A 26,136-nucleotide genomic window follows, 5' to 3' on the forward strand; every position below is an offset into this window, starting at 1 on the left:
CATCCCAATGGTCGCTGCATTGTGGAAGGAATTGCTGATGAGCCTGGATGCTATTGATGAAGCTTTTCCAGATATGCACAAAGGGTAATTAACAGCAATTTTTCAGCCTGACTGTATGTAAGCTCTCAACTTTCAGCTGCAAAATTATAGGTGTAAGAGAGCATTTAAACACGCTTAAGTAAACGGTTTTAGCAGAACCGTTGATTTGGGTGACTGGAAGACCAGCGCTGTGTAATTACAGGCAGAGCAGTGTGCAGCTCCTGGCGAGGCTGGAAAGGTTGCGTGCGTGCAAGATTATTTTCAGAAGTACACTGTGACATTGAAATTAATTTTGTGTGTAGAATTTGGGATATATAAATCCCTAATCACCTGGCAAACAGATTAAAAAGCTATCTCGGTGCTTTTCAGTATTCCTTAGCTGTTTGTTAACTAATTTTAGGAGCACAGTTTGCCCACAAATTGTACTCGAAATATGTTTGTGAGCTTACATTTAAAGCATTTTTCACACAACGTTTTTCCCTTTCTTTGGACTGCATTAGTTTTCCCCTATGTCAGGGTTCTTATCTTTCTATAGGGAAAATATTCAGGATGCAGCAGTTCAGTTGGTGTCATTAGAGACATATTTGGTATTAAGAGTTTTCAGTTGTTTTTTTTTTTTTTCCTAATCATTACTTACCCATCACTGCATACCAGCAAGCTATTTTAACTTATTTAATACTAACTGTGCTTACGTATTAACTTACGTTCCTACTGCAGTAATCTCTGGGGATTATTTTACCGTAGCTTTGATCTGAGCGTATATGTGAGAGATGTTTAATCTAACACCATCATCAATAAGCGCACACCTGAACCAGAAGAGCCCCTTTATGTAAAAAAATATTTTTCTAAACTGAAGTCAATGGGATTATTAACATGTAAAGCATTTGCTTTTGGTGTTTTGTATCTCTGCAACCTGAAATTTTAGTTTTATTTTAATCTAAATCTTGAGTTATGATGGGGTTTGCTTTTAAGCGGGCTGGAGAGATTCGCCGGCGAATGGCAGGTTGGCGTGTGTGTTTCCTTTTAGGATGAGGTAGATGATAAGTACTCCTGCCACCCAAGCATGAACAAGCATCAGAGTAATTTTTCTACTTGTTTTAAAATTCAGAGTAAAGCCTCACAGTCATTTTATTTGTATTTGCATACAAATTATTATTAGCCTTAAATATTTGTGATTGTCTTACATTGAGATTTGTGGGAACTGACTGTGACTCAGTGCTCAAAAATTATAGTGAGTGGGGGAAAAAATCAGACAGGGATCAGACAGGGTTTAATGCACTCGCTCTGTGCAATAATAGGAATGGTTTTAAAATGTCTGTGAAAGCAAAGGTAGTTCTAAATAATTAATGCCTATATTTAAAAAGGGATAAATTATGACAAAGGGATAAAGTAAGGCAAATACAAGCCTTCGTTTTAATTCCATGGCGCGCAATGTTTTACTGCAAACTTTGAAGGAATTAATATTTGTAAGCAAAAAGATAAATAGAAAATGGGTTAGTCTTGCATGGGTTTATAGAAGGTAAATTATCGCATGCTGGATTTGACAGGTCATTTTCCAGACCAAGGAAATGTGGCAGATCTGCTGGATGGTTCTTCACTGAAACATTTCAATAAGGGGCACGCTGGAAATTATCTCCTGAGTCAGGAGACGATGGGGACCAGTATAAACGGGTGGGTGGGAAAATGGGTGGTGGTGAAGTGTGAGATGTCAGGTAGGGATGGGTCACTATTAGAGTTTCTTAACTGTAAAGTTGCAGTTGGATGTTGGTTTTTTTCCCATTAAATAACTTTTCACAAAAAGCAAGGAATGAACTCGTGGAATATGCTGGGTTGGAAAATTCAGGGAGGTACTTGAAGTATGAACAAAGTACCATGGTTGGAAGGACGCCTGATTTTGGGGAATGTATTCGGGTAGAAGGAGAAGGGTTAAACTTCAGAGGAGAAGGGAAGGAAGACACCTTCAACCTCAAAAAGTACTGTGTGACGATAACTGGTTTATGAATAATTCAGTGTGAAAATTAAAGGTAACTTTAATATTTTTTTTAAAATGAGATACGTCAATCTCATACCAGTATATTTGCAAACCAGCTGCCTTTCGTCCCTCAGTGCTTTTAGTCGCCGTCAGGGCCCTTATTGCCTGTGACGATGTGTGGGCGGCCAGTACAGTGGAATATTGCTGACCCTAAGGGCTGGGCTCCTGCCTGCGCTGCCCCCGCAGCAAGTGCTGCCGGTGGGTGCCTGGCACAGGGGTCGCGGAGCTTTGCTGAGCGTGGGCTTTGGTGGGCAGAAAGTCTCGTTGTAGCCGTCCAGGGTGAGACACCGGCTGTTTGTAATTCTTTTCCCAGGAAGGGAGCACTAAGATGACTAGAAGGACTGTGGCAAAGCAATAATTAATAAAATCATTGCCATGTTCCGAAAAGTCTCGGCATGTTGGAGGAAGGATATGGTTCATTGGAAATACCTGATTCCCAAGCTGTAGGATCAAGTAAATTCTATCCCTGGAAATTTTGCTGGATTAAAAAATAGAGTGAATGTTAAAATGACTGCAGCAGCAATAACAATAACAAACAATAATAATAACAATAGCAACAACAATAGTAATAATAATAATAATAAAATAAAATAAATAATAATAAAATTTAATGGCAATTTTACTCAGTAATTTTTGGAGCATTACATGGAGCAGTCACCAGCGTTGGGAAAAAGCAGCTGGCAGGTACTGGATACCTGACTTGAGGTGTTTACAAAGAGCTCTTCGGTAGCAAAGTGTTGGGAACAATGTCGGTGTTCACTGTAGTTGCCATGAGAAGTGATCCAATGTATTACTGTAGCGTGTCTTGTCTGTACAGTGAACAGATCTCTGGAATCCCACAGTCCTAAAGCATCAGATGAACTTCTGGAAATAGTCATTTGACCAGGGAATATTCAGGAAGGTTGGTTTGTTTGGGGTTTTAAACTAATACTGAAAAGATAAAGGTCCTTTGCTTCTGACTGGGGTGCAGGTTCATCCACATTCCTATGACAACTGTAATAGATAGCAGATTGTACTGAGGACAGCCAAAAATGTGCTTAAAAAATGTACAGGAACACACATTTTAAGAAGCAGCAGCGTGGGAGGAATTTCCTGCCAGGGAGAGCAGTCGGAGGGGGAGAGCAGCAGCAGCCGGGGGGGAATGCTGGTCCTTGGGCACGGACCATGGGTTAAGGTGCTCCTAAAACTGCCCGTGCCCATCGCTGTCCTGCCCAGCAAGCTGCTCTGTGCATCAGCAGTGTGTATGGCAGTTGTAGTGCCTGCTCCCTTTCCGTATGGCTGCGTGTTCCTCGGCATCCATCAGCTTGACGTTTCACCTGAAGTGACTAGTTGTCACTGAGCTGCAAAACACAAGATGTTAAACACAAGAATATTTTGATGTTGTCGTTGCTTATCCCAACAGAGTACATCACTTAGCATACTAATTAAATTATATAAAAGGATTTAGCCCTAATTAAATAAAATCTGCATTAAGTTACTATGGTAACTTAACGTCTGTGTCGAGGAGCTCTAATTACAAGACTGCACCAGGGTTCCTGTTTAAAACATCCAATGGTTCTTAAACTCTTGTGGTTTATTACCAGGAGGCATTGTAAATTTTAGTCCTGCTGGCTGCTTAGGAGGAGACTAAAGCGAAGGGTGGGACGAGCCTAAGTAAGGAACCGGGCAGCTGGCGATACCTTTGGTGATGCCAAAAATGTCAGTGAACCTTAGTGAAGAGTGAATCCCGAGGGACTGATATTGTCTGGCAGAACAGCAAAGCTTTGTAACCCCATAAGCATCCGATGGAAATCTTTGTTTGCCCCTCTTGTTCACCCGACTGCCTGCGGTGTGCTCCAGTTCTGCAGGCTTGGACCTCCAGCCTCCTTCCGTTTCCTCTCTACTTGTTTTCAGAGCCTAGAAAGATGGGAGATGGCAGAACAGAAGTTAACACACAAGCTGATGTGTATCATAGCAAGACTCTTGTCATCTGGCAGAAAAATACATTACTTCATTTAACAACAGGGTATTAAAGGCCAGGATTATATAATTTTTTTTATACTTATGCAGCTGTATTGAAAACACTGAGCTTACTCAGAGTATAAATTCCAGTAGCGGAAAGGGACAGTTTGCATCTAGAAATTCATCAAATTCTTTTCTTTGTCTATAACTTTTTTTGGGGTTTTTTTGGAGTTGATCATGGTACTCACCATGTGAACATGCATTTTGCATCTGCATTTCACTTCTGTGGTTCTGTGGTGCTCAGAGTACCTGTGCTGGCTGCTTGCTATTGCTGTCTGTGATAGTAACCAAGCCCTGCTGTGCCTTTGCTCGGGATGGTCATGGGCATGATTCTGCTTTGAAAAATATGTCCATAGACATATCCATATCTATATATCTATATACACACACACAAGTAAAGTTCTCTGTTTCTTTAAATATTATGAAATCCTGGAAAATTCAAACAAATAACATCCATACCCTACACTGCATCTATTATAGGATGACGCTTTTCTCAGATGGTGCTTTGCATGTGTTTTTGTTGTAAGGACACAGAACCAAGTGAACCATCCACACAGGCATTCACGTTGTGACAGTTGTTAAAGTCTGTGCACATTCACCGCTATCAAGAGTTTCCCTTAAACTTTTTCTTGAGATTCCCCTTTGAATTGTGACCTGGGGAAATAAATCAGGAGGTAGCTGCTAACCTGGCAGTCCCAACTGCTATAAACTCGGCGTGGCTTGTATTTGGTTTAGTCAACATTTTTTCTGCATGTTTTAATTTCAGATTTGGCAGTGCGGTGGCTCCCTTGAGATTGTCACCTGCTCGCATGTTGGCCATGTTTTCAGAAAGGCAACACCTTACACCTTCCCTGGTGGCACGGGACATGTCATCAACAAGAACAACAGGAGACTGGCAGAGGTCTGGATGGATGAGTTTAAAGACTTCTTCTATATAATATCCCCAGGTAAGAAATTCTATCCTGATCATATTATGTTCTGTACAGCTGTCTGAAAAAAAGGGAAGCGTAAATGTAAGGCACATAAAGGTAAGTGTAGACATGTCCACATGTGTGTGCACAAGTTGAGACATAACAGCAAAAGTGCTTTCAAAATTCTATCCTTTCCATTTGTTAAAACCTTCTATAATCTGTTCCCAAGGTAAAAATATATTAGTTAAGGCTCCTCCTTTCCCAAAGACCATGAGGTTTTCATCAGAACGTTATTCTCATAACGTTAGTTTTCAACCAAGTAAGAAAGTTCTTCTGACGCATTTAGTCCAGGAAAAGTAGAATTTGGCCAGATTATCGTTATGATCCCTGAAGATCATAATGATATTCTTATAATAATAATGAAGATCATAATGATGCCTTCAGAAGGCATCAATGGGAGGGCAGCAGGTTGCCCAGAGAGACAGTGGAGTCCCCGTCCCTGGAGGTATTTAAGAGACATAAATGCAGTGCAGAGGAACATGGCTTAGTGGTGGGTTTGGTGGTGCTGGGTTGTACTTAAAAGTTGGATATTAAGGGTCTTTTCCAACCAGAACAGTTCTGTGATTCTCTCCTGGCAGAGGTGCTCTGGGGCTGCGTGGACAGCAGGGGCCCTTCGGAGCACAGGACTCAGTGCCATGAAGTGTCTTCATCACGTTCCTCTGTCTCACCAATGCCAAGTATCATTCCTCAGGAGAAACGCTCTCTTCTAAACATGCAGATTGCTCTTCCTTTTTATTGGTGATTTTCATTTAGGTTTCAGTATAGAGCACATAGCAGATACAAATTACAAACAAGGTACAAATACATGAGATAAAAAACATATTCCTATTTGATCTTATAATGGTTAAGGGTTATATTGCGCATAAATATTTTGATGAAATAACCTAACATTATGTTAAAGCTGGGGACGTTTAATGTAAATATAATCAGGGCCCCCATATGAGTGAGTTTATTGGAGTAGGTACATTAAAAATGGAGCGTGACATGGGGCTTTCGTCACTCTCCGTGCGACGCGCTGAGGTGTCCCTCCAAAAAGGACATGTCCCACTCAGCCTGGCACACAGCTGCCTACCCAGGGACTCCCTGGCTGGGAGAGCCCTCACTTTGGTTGGCGTAGACAGTCAACCTGTGCCCATGAAGTGACAGCACAGTTTGTCTTTTTTTTCCTCGTTAATTAAGCATAAGTTTACTTTATGCAACTAGCTCTTAAATAAATCTTGGTCTTTAGAATAATGTAGCTACCCTCAAGTCTCTGACAGGGCAGTTTTCTTTCATGTTCTTACTTTCATCATTTCAAACGTACATGTTCACTTGAAAAATGAGACTTGGAGGCGATTCAGTTTTTATCAGACTTAGAGTTTTAAACAAACGTTTTGGGGTTTTTTTCCCCTGAAGAAACCCAAGAATCAAAAACTTTAATGAGTGGCTGTGATCAGGAAAAAAAGAGTGTGTACCTGCAGTGCTGGTTTTTGAGTAAAGACTGTCTTGCACCTGTATTTCAAGTAGACCTTTGGTCACAGCTGACCTCTTAAAGCAGGCATTTTGAGCTTAGACTTTTCTTTCTATAAATCAGGACCAGTAGTTTTATTTAATTTGATTTAGCTGAAATAAATGAAAAAATAAGGTTAATATACTTTATAATGTTATTTTCCTTTTAAAGATTTGTATACAAAATAGAAAACTATTCTGGGTGGGTATTTACTCCGAACAGTTTTACCGATACCACAAAATTATACAGGTAGTAAAAAGTAAATTGCTTCAGTTCAAAAGCCAGAATATATAGTCATATGTATGAAAAACAGTTATTTTTTCATACTATTTATAAATTACTTAAAATGTCTGTGGTAGAGAGTAACCATAGACGATGTAAGCTATTGTTCCTATTTTCTTGTGTGCTCTGGGATAATCTTCCAATTCTTCCATCTTTAAACTTTCTTCCCATTTAAATTCTGTAGCAATAGAATCAGTTTACATTTTCACTATCACCGAGAAGTAAACCTGGGACCATATAATTATCTGTATGAGTTCTGCGTTTCATCTCCAGCGCAATTTACTGTTATTATACCTCAGCTCACTCTGACTGCAAACCTGCTTGTTTCCACAAGCTGTTTTGGTGCTTTGATTTTTTCAGGGGTGCAAGACATCTCGGTCAATCATCAGGTGCCAACCTGCAATCATGAGCTGTGAAGTCGGAAAACTCTTGATTTCTGCATGGGTTGTCGCATGTGTCCTGTGGCTGTCACACTATGCGCTCATAAAACATTCTGAGTCCATCCTGGAAAACCCTTATCAAGCCAAATAATCTAAGGCACCATTAAAAAAAAAGTCTATGCACACCTCAAGTGCCCCGTTAATGGCGTAAAAAAGATATTTATTTATTTATATCTTATATATACACTAAATACAGATGTGTAAAAATGTGTATATAACCAAAAGATGCAAGCATGAAACAAATCTTTAAGAAAACATCACCAGGCTGATGATCCCCATGAGTCAGAGGTTTAGGGTGGCCCCGAGCGTTTTTGGGAAGCGCCAGCAGGGCTCTGCCTCCAGCTGGGAGGAAGGGCCATTGCATCGCAAGGGAGAGAGGTGCCGGTAGATTTCCTCCGTCCTTGTGAAATACCTCCTCAGGTGCATCTTCTCGTGGTGCTCTGGCCCCAGGGCTCTGAGTGGAACACTGGTGGAGGAATGCCTGGTCTCGAGAAAAAGTAAGTCTGTTCTCTTCGGGGAACAGCCCACGAGGAGAGGTTTCTTGGTCCAATAGTAGGAATGAAACCATGGAAGAAGACAAAATGTTGCTGACTTCAGGGTGGGTAACAAAAGCCAAACCAGCCAACGAGGTGAACCACCATCCCTCTCCAGCCATGTTCTGTATGGGTGGCAGTGGGATTCCTGGAGGGCAGAGGTCTCCAGAAGCCATTGGTATCTTCAAGTCCTGTTTGTCTTCTGCTGCATTTCTTCTGAGTCGTGCAAGGATGAGCTACTTGCTGCCTTGGTCTGGAGGAGCAGGTCAGCTGTTAAAGCTACTGGTGTTTGTCATCACTCGTAGTGCTGACTGAACAGACATCATGGGTCACACCTGGTGGAAGTGCATCATGGGTTCTGCGTGTGCTGGCTTTAACAGCATGCAGAGGGTAAACATACCATGAGTGCAGAACAACCCCACTGACAGAGTCCTCTTACATATGGAAATGGAACTTTGTGTGAGATGGGCAGGGTTGTGTCCCTTCAGGATTCTGTCCCTTTCTAATTATATCTGCCCAATTAATGCTGGAGGAGTACGGTATGTGACAGAAAATTTGCTTGACTGTTTCTGACATAATTGGTTTCTGTTCCCCTGCAAGAGGAAGGGAAAAAAATGGAAAAAATAAATATAATGCTGACAAATGAATGTCTAATATGATGTACAAGTGAATTCACAACCCATGTAAGAGGCAGTCAAGTTCGAACCATAAATTTATCACATGGGATTAGCCATTGTTTAATTTGCTTCTCCCTTAAGTTCTCTTTTTGTGCAGTCTTGTAAGAGCAAGTTCCCCATTGCATTTGTGTTGAACTAAATACATTTCTAATATTTCACCCTGAAAGCGTACATTTTCTTAAGAGTGTGCGAGTACTAACAATGCATATTCACCACATAACATATGTGGCAAATACACTGCACTCTGTGCTTTTATATTCTGCTTTGACAGCAAGTTTTTCTAGGCTGATGAGGAGGTAGTTGCTTTAAAGCATTTAGGTGAGCTGAAGCTCTAAAAGCACTGTACTAAGGGCTATTGAAAACACAATACATTTTAAATGAAATATTAGCAAAATGCATGTAAAGGTGACTAGAATAGTGCACGACAGGATAGAATAATTTAAAAATTCCAATTTCAGAAAGAGTGCCAGATTAAATTGCTGCTCTGTAGTTTTCTAAAACATGTTAATATTTCAGTTTTAAAAAAATGCTTCCAAATCGCTTATGTTCTAATTTTCAAATTCCTAAATGCGACACTCAAAATCCTGGATCAGAACTCTTTCTGGGGTTTTTTCCCCTCTCTTTTTCTCTCTACCATTGCTTTTCTTTTTGTGTCACAGCCTTCTAAGCAAAGGTCCCTTTGGTTACAGCAGGGCTTGATTTTTATATTTTTTTTTAATCCTTTTTTACCCAGAATTTCTACTGAGATATTGTGAGTTGTGGTAGGGAGGAATTCAGTACTGAGCAAAAGGTGATGTTTGGCTATAGAAAGTAAAAGAAAAAGGGCATGGAAAAATGTATCCGATTTAAGTCTGCCTTTGGCTTTTCTCCAGCACATCTGCGAAAGCTAGAGCAAGCCCCTCACTGTGGGCGCGGGCAGCCGCCGTCCCCCTGTGCCCCGTGCTGGCACCGCTGCTGGGGGGCACAGGGACACAGAGGGGCCAGAGCCGGGCAGGGTCTGGGGCACGAGCCCGATTGGGGGAGCTGGGGGGGGGGTTCAGCCTGGAGAGGAGGGGGCTCAGGGGGGCCCTGATCGCTCCCTACAGCTCCCTGGAAGGGGGCTGCAGCCAGGGGGGTCGGGCTCTGCTCCCAGGTAACAAGCGACAGGACCAGAGGGAACGGCCTCAAGTGCACCGGGGCAGGGTCAGACTGGGCACTGGGGAACATTTCTTCATGGAAAGGGTGGTCAGGCACTGGGACAGGCTGCCCAGGGGGTGGTGGGGTCAACGTCCCTGGGGGTATTTAAAAACATATAGATGCGGTGCTGAGGGACATGGGTTAGTGATGGTCTGGGCATCGCTGGGCTAACGGTTGCACTCAGTGGTCTTAAACATCTTTCCCATCCTAAATGATTCTATGGTTTTCCCTGCTCTGCTCTTTTGACAATTTGATATCAGACCTCCAACAAAATAGATTACTTTGGAACCACCCATTTAAAAGAAAATAAACCTCAAGAAAGTGGCAGTAGGAAATACCTGTCTCCATCTATCAGAGTGCTCACGTTGCAGGATGCCATGTGAATGGAGTGATGCAGTCATGCCTCTGCAGGTCGAAGCATTTTAAATATGAGATTTGGTTTTGAGAGTGGCTATGAGGAGCACATTGGATGGGTAAATCAGAACCTTAATCCTCTCTGCTGGTGGTTCCAGCCTGGAGCTGCCTGTGTGGTGCTGCTGTAGCAGGACATTATTTGGTGTGGCTGTCGTCTATCAGGGAGGCGGGTGGTTGGATGCATGGATGGATGGGTGGATGGATGGATGATCTCCAGGTTTGGAGGAGTGGTGGGTACTGACATGTACCTGCGGTTCAGCTGGGCGGAAAATGCCCAATTTGGACATTTGGAAACGTGCAGATGCTTTTGATAGTAGAAGCCATTGTGAAGCTCTGTGTGGAAGAGCACCTGCCATGTGAGAGGTCAAATGAGCACGCGTTTTGATGTCTCCTCATTAGCACCTGTGTCTTGGACAGGAATTACAGATTATTTCCTGTTGCATTAGAGAGCAGCTTCTGAAATCATTTTGTGGCTGCCTTTACAATTTCTTAGGTTTCAGCAGCAGCGGGGGAGGATTTTGTCAGTGACGTTTTTTTTAGCTTGGATGTCCAATATTAGGCTTTCCAGCCTGCATTTCATCAGCTGGTTTCCGAGGTGAGAAGACATCCCTTCTGCTATGGAAAAGACCAGTTGTTGCCGTAGGCCATTTTAATTTCGGCTCCTAAGCACAGATACAAATGAAAGGCTATCTTTAACAAACCATTTTTCAGCAGTCTGACATCCAGTGAGATATCATGCATTGCAAATACCGCTTTCCACGGTGATTCCTGTGGGAAGGAAAAGCTGCTAGCAGAGGTATCCTTTTCCTTTTTCCACCTGGGGAGGACGTTATCAATTTCCCTATCAAAATTTCCCCAGGGTTGACACAGGGCTGGGGTCCTTCTGCCTTTTCTTTTATGCCAGTATGATGCTAAGGCAGCTCTTAAAATGCAGTCTCCATCTGAAAAGATGGCAAGATAATAAGGTAGAATTCAAAACCACCCTGCAGTATTTCAGATGCAGGACCGTATGGGATGGGTGGACATTCCCTCTGCACCCCCTGGGTGTCTGGGTTTGAGTATGCCTTTGGCTACCGCTGATAAAAATAAGACCTCAATTAGATGAAGCAAAAGGGGCTTATCTTGCAGTTTTTAATGCTACTACCTGGGGAGGGGAGGGAGGCAGCCGTGTTTCAAACCATTTAAATTGCTCTGCACGTTTGTGGTGGGTTATAGCACAGCAGTCAGGTTATGCCAGGGCCCCCCTTGAAAGAGCCGTTGTGCATGGGGAGACCCTCACAAAGCTGTGAATGGCCCCGCTGCGCTGTCCCACAGCCTCCCGAGCCGGGCGGGGGGGATCGTCCTGCCTGCTGAACCCTTGGCAGCTGTGCTGGGGTAGGGGTGGGGGGGTTCCCTCCCACCACCGGTGCTGTCCCGACCACGGTTCCCCCCATCCCACCTGACCGACTTCACTCTTTCATCTCTGCTACGCCTTGGTGTGCCCCTTGGTGATAAGCATCCCCGTGGGACGGGACCCACCTTCGGGCACATCAGCCTGGTGCTGGCCCCGGAGGGCTTCTGGCAGCACTGGGCACGCACCAGCGGTGGGGTTGGTCCTGCTGGCTTGGGTCCAGCTGCCCTTACCCCCTGCCGCCCGGGCAGGCGTGCAAGGTAAAAACTTCTAGGTCATTTGCTCTCGGTTGTTAGTTATAGGTACAACTGTGGAGTCAAAGAGGGATAAAATGATTCAGGTTTTGTCATGACAATATTTAATGAAACTGTTTCCTTTTATTGGAAAAATTAGGGTGAAACGCCACTGCACCTTTTGTATTTCTGGTTAAGTTATCACCTGCCTTTCTATGAACAAAACAGTAACTTGCTTCTGAAATGAACACAGATAGTCAGTAATGCTTCTAAATGTGATCTGTCTTCTTTAAACAGTTATACGTTGGCATATTTGCACAAGATTTTGATAGAAAATTCCAATTCAGAACCTATGGAGAACATGTTATTGAAAAAGAGGCTGAAATGAGGTCAGTGCCAGTGATGCTGGCAGGACAAGATCAGTTTAATTCAAAACTTAATGCCTGTTGCTGTTTCAGTCGCTGGAAAGAATTTTGGTATAGGGCTCCTTTATATTTCCTGCTCTTTTTTAAAGTTGTTTATGAATGTGCTGTACCAGTTGGCGATCAAAATGTGATGATGATGTTCCCCAGCATTAAGAATCAAATAGAGGAGAAAGGTAATTAGGGGGTTTAGAAATTAAAGTTAATAACATTTAAACTTAAAAAAAACCCTTCTCAATAAAAGAATTAGTAGTTTGGTTTTTTTAATAGGCCATTTCTAAATGTTAGAAATTGTTCCCAATATTATTAAACTGGGGGTTTTTATCCTTTTGTCTGGCATGCATTTCTCTTACTTTATTAATCTGAAAAATACAGATCTCAAGATAATTCTGTTAGAGAACAAAGGAAGTTGCATTTTAGTAATTAGGTCTCTGAAGCTATTATCTATCAGCACACACTCATGTACCCAGTTCTCCTCTGGGACCTGATTAATTTGATTTCTCAGCTGATGTCCTAAGAGAAAGAGGAACCAATGGTTGTTCACAGAGGCGTTGTGTTAAATATATCTCTCAGCATAATTAGGGTGCACACCTAGTAATTTTATTTCAAGGTAAAAGTCTGGATCAATCGAGTTATGAATTGTTTTCTTGAAGCTGTCTGCTTGTAAAAATAGAACTCCGCTGAAGAAGAACCCATCTGAAATTTTTGGTGGTCTTGGACATATTTAAAATTGCTGCCCTATCTTTGTGGAAGCAGTGTGTAGATAAGAATAAAATCTTTTATTTCTGCTACCCTTGAATTTGGCCATCCTGTGTGTTGGCTGTTCATGTCACATGCTCAGATGAGTTAGGAACCCAAATTTTTAATGTATCCAACAGAGATTAACAAAAAACACCAAACCCCACAACCACAACAACAAAAAGTAAAACTGTACAGGTTAAATTCTGCGAAATATTTTGAGTTGAAAAAAAAGCTTAATTTATCACATGGTGAAACGCTGGGAGAAACAATTAACATACAAAAAAGTGCTCTATTTTTGTCCTTTGGCGTTGGTGGTGGGAGGGAACAGCACAGTTTTATTTTTACTGTGTCTTCTGGAGCGAAGGGTGGCTTTGCTCAGTCTGGAGCGGGGCCCCAGGGCTGTGAAAGCTCTGTTTGCTGAGGCTGGTATGGGTTTGAAAACTGAGAGTAAGATCACAAAATATAATTGTAGGGAGGAACACTTACCTTTTTGTTTTAATATAAATACTGCGTTTGACAAGGAGTTTTGAATGTTACTTGGCAGGAGCCTGAGAGTCTGCAGTGTGATTACAGCCTGAAACCGTGGGAGCCAAGTCATTCAGAAGAGTTTGAAAAAATGTATCTCAGAAATTCTGGAAACACTTAAAAGGGTTTTAAGTAAGTCTCTTTCTTAGAAAAGAAAAATATGAATTTGTTCTGAAAAATGGAGGAGTTACTGCGTATTGCCCATGTTCTGCTGCTGTCAGTGGCACTCTGCAGCCAGTCTCATTTATGCTCAGGTTGAACTGGTGCCGGGTAATTGAGCTGACAGGAGACTTTCCTCCTAAATCAGTAAAAATCCTCGCAATTTTCTGACTGCAATAAAGTGTTCTATTCTGACTGCTTGGGAATGCAAAGTACCCAAAGGGGGGATGGTCAGTTTCATCCCAGTGAGGCAAAATGTGCCCAATGCAATGCCAAAATGCATCAGCAATTCTCTCTCCTTCCCTCCGTATTGGTCTTTTATTGGCATCTGTAATAAAAAAAAAAAAAAAAAAGCTTAATAATAACTAATCTCTGTTAGTATGTTTAGCAGTCAGCTTTCTGTTATTTTCACTATTATCCATTAAATTAACAGTGTAATTGATGTAAATCAACAGTGCAGGATTAGACGCTGGGTGGTTCTTTGCTGTTACACCAACATCTTTTTCTTATGTGCAAAACCACGTCTTAATTGTTTCCAGGGCACGTGTGCGTATGCCCTGGTGGGTCTGCGGGGATGCACCTTCTCTGTCTGCTGCAGTCACACTGCTCCTGGCAGCCACAGTCACTTCTTTTTCAAGTTGTTCCAGCGTATCTCATTCCACTCAACCTGTGCATTGCTAAATGCAGGCAGTTATGTCAATTTATGCATTAAAATACCGTATCTAATCATTGAATAGAAATAATTACATGCTCAGGATAGGCCTGCATTTGCACAGTCAGCTGAAAAAGATAATGCCCATAATAGTTCGGTTTCTCTGTACACTTTGTGCATTGCTAAACCACTTTATCTTCTTAATAATCAGTTAGTATTCAATTCCCATGTCCTACCTAGTCTATTAAAGTAAGGCTAAAATGCAAAATTACATTATTTTTTGAGCACTTTATTTAAAGCATTATTGAGAATTTAAATATAGTACTTTATAGTTTTAATTTGGGATTACAAGATAAGTGCTTGTGTTTTACTTAGATTTACTCAGCAGACGATGTGCAATCCCGCTTTCAAGTGTAATTATATAATTAGGTTGATAATGACTGTATCAATTTAGGAAGTAAGAGCTCTTGATAAACATTTTCCCTCTTCCTTTACCTATTTAGCATTTCAGTGCTCGAGGACTGCCAGAGCTGCGAGTGCACTAATTCCAAAATAAGTTCATTTAATCTGCGGCGTGGTGATCCCACAGTGAAATGCGTGTGGCCACGCTGGTGCCCCTGGTGCGTGGCCGCTGAGTCTGCACGCATCCTGCTGGGAAAGCGCTCGCCTGGGGTGAGGATTTTCTGCAGGAGCAAAGCACTGCCCTGCCCGGCTGGGCTGCTCCTGCCATAGCCTGCCACGGTGGGAAATGTGTGTGCTAGGGGTGAGAAAGGGGGAAAGGAAAGAAAGGGAGAAAAGAGAAGAATAGGAGAAAAGAAAATAAATAAACAAAAAAGGGGGATAAGAGAAAAGGAAGGAAAGGGGGAAAGGAAGGGAAAGGGCAAAAGAGGGGGAAGGAGGGGGAAGGAAAAGGGGAAAGGAAGGGGAAGGAAAAGGGGAAAGGAAGGGGAAGGGAAAAGGAAGGGGAAGGGAAAAGGAGGGGGAAAGGGAAGGGGAAGGGAAAAAAGAAAAGAAGGAAAAAAGGGACAAAAAAAGGAAAAAGAAAATAGGGAAAAGAGGGACAAAAAAGGGGAAAAAGAAAACAAGGAAAAGAGGGACAAAAAAAGGGAAAAAAAAGGGGGAGAAGGAAAAAAGAAAGGAAGTACAAAATTTAATACAACTTTTTCAACATCATAGTTTCCAAAGATCGTTTCTTGGTTCCTTGCTCAACCAAATTGAACATTAGGGCTGAACACATCATGAACAAGGGATGGAATCTGTCACGGCCAGTCAGTCTCAGGCTCGGCACTAATCCTGCCCCAGACAGACGTGAACACGTCCGTGCTGGCGCTCCTGCGTGCCAGAATGCTCTTGTGACTCTGTATGCAAGAGACTGCTCGTATGGGTCTTGCTGGGACAGCTGAGCTATTGCTTCCCGAGTCAAAAAAATACTTTTCTTCTGTTGCTTCTCTGCTTATATTTAAGACACTGATATTGAAGACCTGAACCTATTGGTAGTCCCTACTTGCTGAGATTCTCTGACTGAAAAAAACCCCAAACCCAAGAAATATTGAATGAAAGCAGTTGGGCTGCAAGATCTTTATAGTGTTAGTCACTGTTCTTAACTTTTCAAGTAAAAATTAAGTGTCTATATACACACACATACAATTTTCATGAAAGTAGGTGAGGAGGTGTCTGCGGTGAAGAGCCGTGCCCGTACCAGGGGTCCATCTGGAGGCTGCAGGGCTCTGTGCTGCACGGGGCATGCCACAGTGGTGGCAGGAGAGGGGAGGTGAAGGTGGCAGGACTGGCTCATGGTGAGTCCAGGGAGGTTGTGCTGTCCCTGTCCACCTCGTCCCCGCTCCTCCTGGGTGGTCCAAGCCACCCCTTGTGGGTCCATGTGCCGCAGCACTTCTGTAAATCGGTTTACTGACAGTGTTGCTTGCAGGAGCAAAAGCTCCTAAGTGTGCCCTCAATGGGGTTTTGGGAAATAAGTGCATCTACAATTGTTTTGGGTTTGCGTGGCAAGGTTTTGGTAGTTGGGGGAGCTACAGGGGTGGCTTCTAGAAGCTTCCCCTACATCTGATGGAGCCTATGCCAGTTGGCTCCGAGATGAACCTGACCTGGCCAAAGCTGAGCCCATCAGTAATGGTGGTAACATCCCTGAGATAACGTATTTAAGAAGGGAAAAAACCCTCCAACCAGGGTCAACCCACTACAACAACATTGGTACTCAGCCCTCGGCCTCTGCTTGGCTGGTCAGGTTCACCCAGCCAATGTAATTAATCAAAGGCAACAATCTAAAAATGAATAACGCTCTTCAAGCACCGCTTGATAGTCAGGCATCACCAAAAATACTAAGTGACTAATGCTGTAAAGGAACACAAGTGACCGCGTTATTTATTTGAGTGTTTGCCCTGATCCTGTTTCTGGTTGCTTTTACTTTACTGGAATCGGTTGTTATCCTTCTCAGTAATAAAAGTCATGGCTGCAGGCAGCAGTTGGGGCTGCTGGTGGTGGGGAAGCTACTGGTCGTGGGGAAGCTGCGTGGGAGGGCTGCGCTGATGCCCACCAGCACCAGTTCTTCCCTTTCAAGGAGCTGTTTGTCTGCCAGCCACAATCCTTCTCTTCTACAGATGTGTCCAGAGAAGTGGCCCTGCCTCACTGCTGTGCCAACAGTTAGCTGAGATGATTTATGCAAAATAAAATACAAGACAGTCATTTGGATTTGAGTGTGAACCAGTTGAGCTACAGAAATTGGCTTCGTGTGTAGTGACGGTGGAAATTAAAGGGTTCGGAGAGCGCCTGGATGGTGATCCTGAGTCCCAAAGATGTGCTTGGACCACTCTCAAGGGGCAGGAGGTCCTCGCGGTGCCCATCAGCGCTGTGGCCTGAGCCCCTCTCCCCTCCCCAAGCCCTGTAGCAGCTCTGCTTTGCCAGTTGCCATGTGCAATATTAGGCTGGCGTTATTAAACTTGGCTTTGGAAACGAGGTTGGTTACCCCAGCTCTCCCTCGCAGATGCCACCCCCGTGTACCAGCCTCCCCCCGGCAGTGGCGCCATGGCAGAAGGCGGTGAAGCTCTGTGGATGCTTCCCACCTGGGCTGGTGGTAGGAGGAAAGGGCAGGACTTGCAACACCGTGGTATTTAGCTGAATACCGTGTTATTAAAACCAGCAACTGCCTTGAGAATTATTGTTGTTTGACTTCATTTGGGGGGGTCATCTAGCTTGATTTAGTTCAAAGGTACTTTCGAGAGGAGGTACGAGAATCGGGGTTTTCCTGCCTTGTAGCTGATCCAGAGGTCTTGATGTGTCAATACGGCCTCACCTAAAGCTGCAGCTAAAAGGGGGCTTAAACCCTTTGCTCCTGGGTGCGATCCCTCCTTTGTATATGCCCTTGGTTTTGTTGGAGGTGAAAGATGACTTTTGTAGATCAACAAACGCAGAAGTGCTCCCGTGTAATTAACATAGATGAATCGAGACAGATCAAATTCGTGCTTTATCTTTTGTGTCGTTTATAGCACTGATACTTGCAAAGAACATTTTATTAAATTTGTAATAAAATGGAGTGTAAGGAGTGGGTTGGCAGATTGTTGCCAGATCATTGCCAGCCAGCCAGAGCCTTAGATTACTTTTTTCCTAACGATATCCCTTGTGGGGCATATTACAAATCTCTAATGAGTTAACACAGCTTTTCAGCTGGTAGGGAAGAGTAGAAAGAAAATCTTTATTACTTTACATGTAATGCAAATGGCATAGGAGAAATAATACACTCACACATACCATGCCCAATATTGAAATACCAGGTAATACAAAACATACATTTGAATACACTGGGGAAAGAGGCTGGCTTTGTATTTTGTCTCTAAGATTTCTGAGTTGGGAAATAATCCTGTTCTGTTAGGGTTGCATGGACATTCCAAATGAGACTCATTTTAAGATGCCTACAAAATAGAGATCGATGGCTGACCTACATGTTTAGTCTTAATACAATAAATGTCAATAGAAAACAAGCGTTTAAATTTGAAAAACAGCATGAATATAATGGTCTTTTATGAGGGTATTTAGTAATTTTTCCAGCTACAAAAATACATTTTTTTACATGCACACCCATACTTAAATCAGCTCTAGCCTTGCTACAGTCCCAGTAGTGCCAGTTTCACTCCTGCTGCTCTTAGGTGTAGTAAGAATGACAGAATTTCCCAGGAACATTTATTTTCCATATTTTGATGACAAAGAAGAGCTGTAATGTAGCAGGGTCTTATGGTTTTCACAGCAAAAATGCTTTCACTGCCAAAATTCTTCTAGTACCTCAATAATTTTACTGCTTTAATTTTTACTCTCTGGTGCCGGGTGGTTAAAGCTGAAGTCAGAGGTTTCTTTTCAACTCTGCCTCTCTTAAAAGCTTTCCTGACATACGAACTGGAAGAAACATCTTAATGCAGCATTAATTCTATTCATAATAATGTTCCCATTGGTATCTATTTCAGTAAAATTAATATTTTTTTCTTCAGTGTCTGGACAAATTTTGCAATGTAAGAGTTAACTAACCTCTGTCATTCTAAAATAGGTATTTTATCTAAAATAGATACTTACTGTGTAAGTATCATACATTACAGGTGTGTTTATAAGGCAAAATGACATTTGAGGTCTTAATCCTTTGCGGTAAATCAGCTTTAAAAGTGCAACGCACTATTGTGTAACGCTTTATTTGCAGAAACATTGACAATACTGACTCATTTTCTTGAGTTATAAGGTTTTTTTTAAAAGTTAGATATTATATTTTCTCAAAGTATATATAGCTGACATTTTCCCATTAAAAGCTCAGTCTTCATTCCATACCATATTTTATATTGTGAAACCACTACCTATATTTATCTTAAATCACTCATGAATTGATATCAGGACTTCTCAGGAAGAGTGGGGAGGGTGGGTGGTGGGTTAGTTGTTTTTCGGTTTGTTTTGCTTTTTAATGAGTTACGCATGGTTTTTTGGCAATATAAATAAGACACATCAAGAATTAATGTTTTGGCTAATTAGAAAACGCATGTGTTACCAATTAATATGTCTGCTTTTGACAGGGATACAGCATGAAAATCCCTGGATTTTAGAAGCATACAGCATTATGTGTCTTATTTTCTGGATTGTGTTGTAAGGAGCTGGTGAAGCGCTGCAGGACCTGCCTGGTGCCTGGCAGCTCTCCCGTCCTGGGCGCGATGGATCGCTCCTCTCGTGTCAGCAAAGTGACGAGGGGAGCTGTAAGCCCCTGGTTACCATTCCGCCAGCTGCCCAAGTAGTCACCCTCTGCCTCCTTGAAGGGAGAAGAGCGGAGCGTGCTGGATAGCAGCACCCTCCCAGGCACTGGGTAAATCCTCTTAATGCAGCAACTAATATTTTTCCAAAATTATCGGCGTGTGTTCTTGCTTCTCTGTAATGTGTGCCAGACCAGGCACCCTGGTGTTGCAAACTCATGTTTAATTTACCACTTTGCCATCTTTAATCCTATGAAACATCATTTTGTCTGCTGCTTTGGTAGTAAAAAAAGCAAAAATCAGACTCAACCATCTCTATCTGTGAAGGTTCCCAGTGGCCTCCGACTCGGTTCTTGGCTTTTGCGTTTCACAGGGGCACCTTGGATACTGGCCTGGCTACCGTGCAGCGCGATGCAGGTTTTCAGAGCTGAACTACAGACAGAAGTGCATGGACTGGCTTCTCTGGTCACCTTCCTCTACCTTTGAATACACTAGAATATCGGTTCAATGAAACAACGGTTTCCTCTTCGGTTTTCAAGACAGCAAAAGATAGCAAAAGCCTAATTTGGATTAAGTTTTCAAAGGGTTATTCTTACGTAAAGAAAATTATTCCCAGTTCTGCAACCTCTATTTCATTCCAGATTATATTTTTTTCATCTTTTTCATCATGAATTAATGGCTTGTTCTGCAGAAATGGTACGTTACACCGATTTTGAAACTGTGCCCTTGTAAGCCAATCTGCAGGACATGCCTGTTAGAAAAAATGCAGATGTAATGCAATGCTGCCGCCATTTAATTTGTTCTACTTGAAACACATCTGCTGCTCTGTTAAAACAATCTGCTTCTTTCCTGAGATATTTTTAATCCATTCTTTTGCACGCTACGCTTTCTGTAGCTTCTTGTGGTGTTTCGTTCCTTTTTTTTGCACCTGAGGACATTTTACTTACGCTTTCTTATTTAAGCATAAGCAGCCTTATTAGTCATTAATTATTTTTATATTTCCTCTGAGTCCCATCGATTATTTAGCAAGTAGTGACAATAAATAGGTATTGATTCATAACAGCTTGGTTTTAAATTGAGCTGAAGGGAATATAAAGGTTTACTGGAGATCCATACAAATGAGGTCCTTGCTGGAAGACAAAGGGGCGTTGCGCTAGCATCGCGATGTGCGGTGTAAGTGAATGCTGCCGACATGGGCCAGCCGGCTCCAGCAGGATGGGGAGTATAGAGAATAGAGGAGCTTAGGGAAGGGAGAACATGTCAGGCTTTGAGCAGGGAGTGTTACCAACGTGCCTTAGGAGGTACGGAGAGTGAGGAAAGAGACAGCTTGAGTTGAGGGGGTGGATGCCAGTGTCTTGGAGACCTGGGTCACCACCGTGCCGGGGGAACCAGCCATCTGCATCTGTCGTAGGATCCCAAGTCCTGAAAAGCCTTAAGGTAAACCTACCCCAGTGAGGTGAGCATCGAAACCCTTCAAAGACTCCCCATCACTACAGCTAAGCTTTATTAAAATGTAAAAGTAGAATTTATTTGGCTGGAGTTTGTTTAATTACGGAAATCTCAAGTATGAAGTTGAGCCAGATTGAGTGGGAAAGGGTTTATTGTGTTTTCCATTCTGGCAATTGCAAGGTTGAACGAAATGTGGAAACAGAAATCGCTGTAAGAATTGTCAAGTAAAATAGGAACAAGGTGTTTGGTGAATCCACAGGGTATTTTCACTGGGAGGTAGTGTTTCTGATTTGGTTTGTAACTCAGATACCCACGTGTGTGCGTGCAGTGGGGGAGGCTGGGTGGTTTGCGATCTCAGCCTATAGCTGTGTTAATATCCTTTTTCCTCATGTTCAGCTTCATCAGATCCCCAAGTACAAAGCACTACAAAACACAGATACTGCTTTTCTCGTAACACTTCCAGTGCCTTCCCATGAGGAAGATTAGCTTAATTATAGACAAGGATTGAATAGCACAAATAAGAGCAGCAGTGCACACCTCCTCTGGAAAAGGCAGCAACCACAGACCCCCACTCCCCCTTGCCTGTAAAAGCTTGTCTCAAAAACATTCTTTTAAAAATAAAGTCTTTTTTCTGAAAGCAAAGATATTTTCAGTGCAGTTGTGTGTAGCACACATTGCACAGATAGCTTTTGAAACCAGGCAAGTGTTCTTGATCTTCCACCGTTGGTACATGCAAAGGAAAAATACTCTGCAGCCAAAGTCTTGTCACAATCCTGTCCATGCCTGACCAGGTCCAGAGGACTTGTTGGACTCGTCCGTGACTGCTTCATTTGTTCCTTCTGTGGTGAGTAACGGTAGGCACAGGGCGATGGAACAGCCACAAGTTGCTGCTTAATGGAAGCACAGGGGTTAGACGCCAAGGTGGTTTAAGTGCTGTGAGTTAAACAGTGGCTATGTGAGTTCTCCTTAGAGAAAAGTTGCCATTTGAAAAAGCAAAATATTAAATAACAACTGTAATACTGACCTTTTGGTGCTTTTCTTTCCCTAAACAAAGTCAAAGGAAACTCTGTGATCAATCCTTTTGATGGCAGAACAGCTGATGGATGAGCTCTGTTTCTTGGGGGGAAAAAAAAATAAAAATTGTTGAGTCCTTTAAGAATTTTATAAAACCTCCCCAAATACTTTACTGAGCATGCTTTAGCCCAGAAGATGTTCTGAGAGCTGTAGCGCAGGTGAAGCCTCCTGTCCACCACAGCTGTCCTGTATGGCCCCTGTGTTGCCCTGTGCCGTAAGCTTGGCTTTTCCCAGGGCGCTTCAGCTCGGCTTTGCCTGGAGCTCTTGCATTTCCACCGCAGTCCCTGCAGATCCTGTTTTTCACCTTCAGCCAGCTCTGCTATAGAGGATAACACTGCCTGGATTTAACCTGGATTTGATCTCTCTCCACTTTTCCGCCGTCCCCTAAGTTACTATGATTTAATTTCTCTATATGGGTTACAGTAGAAGGTTTTATTTGAATACTTCTGTTTACTGAAGTTTAAAATTTCATGCTTTCCTAATGCCTGGGTAGGTGCCACTTAATTTATTGGCACCAACCAAGAACAATTGGTTTCCGAGGGGTTTTTCTGATCTGGAGCTGATGAAGCATCGGTCGCCCCCAGCCATTGTGATCAGGCTGAAGTGCTCCCCAGGAGCACCTGCCTTGATTTTAACCTGTAGTAATAATTCGTAGCATATCATGTATTTTAGTTAATTATCTAGAACTACATCATATCCTACAATTGCATAATGATACATAAACCTAATTTGTCCAAGACGTAACCAGTAAGTATTTGGAAACGTGAGTAAGAGTGGTTATCCAAAACAAGTTAAACTTTTGTTTTATAGTAATGAATAGTTTTGCTGTAGTTATGTACTGAATTTCTTTAAAAATTGATAGCATCTTGTGCTTCAGGGTGTGATTCGCTAGCAGAATATGCTGATACCCTAGGAGCTTCACCTCTATGATAATTTCAAAATAAGATCCCATAAATAATGGAAAGCAGAGGATGATGGAAACGCAGCATGGATTTCAGATAGAAATCTGGGACTGTCTTTCAAACTCTTTTGGCTGACTGCTGACAGTTACTACCGCTTTGCCTACTGCTCGTTCTTTGGATGATACCTCATGTCTAAAATTTGGTTAAATCAGGCTGCAGAGTGTATTTGACATGCTTTTTGGTGTTTGGTTATCTTTCTTAGTAGCTCAGGTTGGCCAAGCACCTTAAGGCTGGCCTTTATGTTTCTTCCAGTGATGAATGGTTCCTTCCTGAGCTGCCCCATTCCTGGAGTGTGTGGGTATTGAGAAGGACATTGCCAGGTTACTGGTTCAATATTATTTTAGATTCTGAAAGTCACGGAGCTGGGTGTGCTCTGGTAGAATTTCCAGCGATGCTCACCCCTGCTGCCGCTTGTCAGTGGTGAAGTCGCGTGTCACCCTGCATTACGTGGACAGGTTGGAGAGTGAATGCTGCATCTCAAAAGATTTGAGAATACTTTTAAGACTGCAATGTCTTTATTCATGCACTTACAAAGTAGATTTTATGTCACCTGTATCATGGACTTAATGTGTCAGTGGTGCAGATGTGCCAGGGTCGTGAGCTGTACAATGCGTGTTCGTGTGCAATGCGTAGTCACTGCGGATCTCTTGGTCCCCTGTGTCTGGGACATGCAGCCCTGGCTGTGTCCTCCCACTTTTATGTCTTCTGGCGCCTACTTCTACCATCAACAGATAAATAAATCGCTTGACCGACTGTCCTGAGTCTTGAAAGCACCATATATTCCTTTAATTTAAATCAGAATACACTGTACAGGGCGGATTTCTAACTGATTTCCCTTCTCCTTGATTATTAGTCTCTATTTTTTTTTCTCTTCCTGACCTGTATTTATGATTTGTGGCCTATGCACCACTCCTGATGACCAGCTGGATGCTTCTGGCTCACGCCTCTGGTGTTTAGGTTTGCGGTAGGAGCAGCACCGCTGGGCATGGTGACAATTTAACTGTGAGATGACATCATGACACCTCCCTTTCGGAAAACGGTGCCCTCTGTGCCCTGCCTGTGGTAGGGGCGGTGGGTCCGGGGCAGCAGATGGGTCCTGGTCTCTGCAGAAACCTGCCACCTTGCTGCCCCTTCCCTGCCCTATGGCAGGAGACATTTAATTTTATAGTAGCGTCAACGAGGATGTGGTGAGTTCTGCCATGGGCTGAGCCTGGGGCCTGCAGGAGAGAGGGGGCACCGAGGTTCCTCAGGATGGGGAACGTGTCCTTTCTGGTGAAATCCCCCGAGGCGTGATTGAGATTGCATCAGTAAAATAGCCGTGCCTCGTCTGAGCTACTTCTCTCAGAAGGGTGCTGGAAAACACCAGCAAGATGCTTTGGAAAATTACAGATGGATCTTTTATTATTTTGCAATATGAAGAACTCAAGGAGTTCGGTGGTCCTGCCTTTCTGGGTTGATAAATGATCTGAAAAGCAAAAATGTAATTTTCCAAGCTTTCCAATTTGTTAAATCAATTATTTAATGCATGTAAAGAGCTGCAGTGTAGCAGCTGCACACGTATTCACATACTGCTGTACCATAATTCCGGCAAATGGTTATTGATAAAAAGGAAATCATGACAACGGGAGAAGGATCTGTGATTTATGCTTTGCAGGTTTACAAAACCTCTGCTTTGATCATCTGTTCTCTTAACAATTCCAGGTGTTGTTAAGGTGGATTATGGTGATGTATCCGTCAGAAAAGCACTAAGAGAAAATCTGAAGTGTAAACCCTTCTCGTGGTACTTGGAAAACATCTATCCCGACTCCCAGATTCCACGGCGCTATTACTCGCTTGGTGAGGTATGAACCATTTCCTCTGGCTAAATTAAACCAGTAAGTACCCTGTGCAGATGGAGGGGTCCCTGAGAAGGTGAGTGGGTTTGGAGAAAGGAATAAAGTGCTGGTGTGCAATCACTGTATTGTACTTATCTTTACTTTGGAGCAGGTTATATTTTCTCTAAATCTTCCATAGGGCATTGCTATTCTGAACGTATATGTTCACCATTCAAAATTTATCTTTTGAGTAGCATATTGGAAAAGTGAGGTTTGTGACTAATTTTTTGGAATAATTAAGTAATGCACAGTAGTTGAAGGGAACTTTCCATCATCACTTATCACTTACATTTAGAGTAGAAAAAGCTTTTTCTTTTTTTTTGTTTTCTTCCCTTTTCTTTTTAAAAAAATGTGTGTGATCCTTGATGATGTGTTTTCCAGCAAGGCTGCCTGGAGCTGAGTAACACAGACATTCCTAATGATCTGCTGGTTCTAGTACCACCAAGAACTGATATCACTTTAACATTCAAATAATTCACTGTTAGAAATATTCTGTTGAGTTTTACCTATGCTGACTTTTGATAACTCTTGAATGGTTTGATTTAAAGATAGCTACGAATAGAATAGCAATCAAACGAGCACATAGCTTTTTACATCCAGGAAAGTAATTTACTATTGAAACTTGCAATTGTAGTGAAAAATAAAAGCCACAGTAGTTTTTCCAGTTTAACTATGACAAAATAAAGTGAAACATGGTTTTACAGCAAGGAAGGAACTCATGTAACAACTGTCAGATAATAAGGTTTTGTACGATATTGTCAGAATGGAAAATAAAAGTATGAGAAAGTAATAAAATAGTTATTAAAACACCTTATTTTTACCAACACTGCCTCAGTTTCTATGGAAACAGCAGTTCAGGCAGGATCTATGAATTAAAACTCATGTCTGACTATTACAGCTGCTGACTGCCAGTTGAGCAGTAAAGTGGATTTTTAGACCTAAAGCTCAGGTACCCTCATCAGCAGTAATGGACAATTTGAAAAACATCAGAAGTGCATTTCTCAGTCATTTTCCTCCCTTTCAGCAGAGATGTAGTCTCGTAGAACAGACCGTCTGACTTGTCGGTGCAGCTGGCATCATTAGCCCACTAATGGTCTGCAATGCGCCTGGCTGCTCAGCGAGACGCGTGGTGCATTGGGGTGGCCCGTTCAGGGGGTGACCGTGCTTCTCTGCTCAGATCCAGGAGGAAATGATGCTCAGCAGCCCTGGGTGGGAGCCGTGGATTTGCTGGCTGTGAAGAACTGGGTTTGGTAATAAATCTGAGAAGATTATTCTCTAGTACAGTACAATCTAAATGTAATGAGTGCTCAGTGTCGGGCCCCAAATTACATTGTGCGACTGCATATTTCATTCTTTTGTAGCACAAACAG

The 26,136-nt window shown here is 42.6% G+C and overlaps 1 protein-coding gene across 6 annotated transcripts in view; it reads left to right on the forward strand.

Annotated features, from left to right (window-relative positions):
- The window catches only part of GALNT13 (polypeptide N-acetylgalactosaminyltransferase 13), a 158,454-nt gene that overhangs the window by 99,103 nt on the left and 33,215 nt on the right, over window positions 1–26,136 (forward strand). For all 6 annotated transcript variants that reach the window (XR_008823691.1, XR_008823688.1, XR_008823689.1 and 3 more), the window contains exons 9-10: window positions 4,839–5,019; window positions 24,594–24,733. Coding sequence is in view for 2 of the 6 variants with exons in the window: in XM_056350279.1 (XP_056206254.1) it covers window positions 4,839–5,019; window positions 24,594–24,733 (321 nt within the window). In the remaining 4 variants the exon portion in view is untranslated. The remainder of the gene's footprint in view (window positions 1–4,838; window positions 5,020–24,593; window positions 24,734–26,136) is intronic.

Source organism: Falco biarmicus, chromosome 8 (genome assembly GCF_023638135.1).
Source record: "Falco biarmicus isolate bFalBia1 chromosome 8, bFalBia1.pri, whole genome shotgun sequence".
NCBI classification, from domain to species: Eukaryota; Metazoa; Chordata; class Aves; order Falconiformes; family Falconidae; genus Falco; species Falco biarmicus.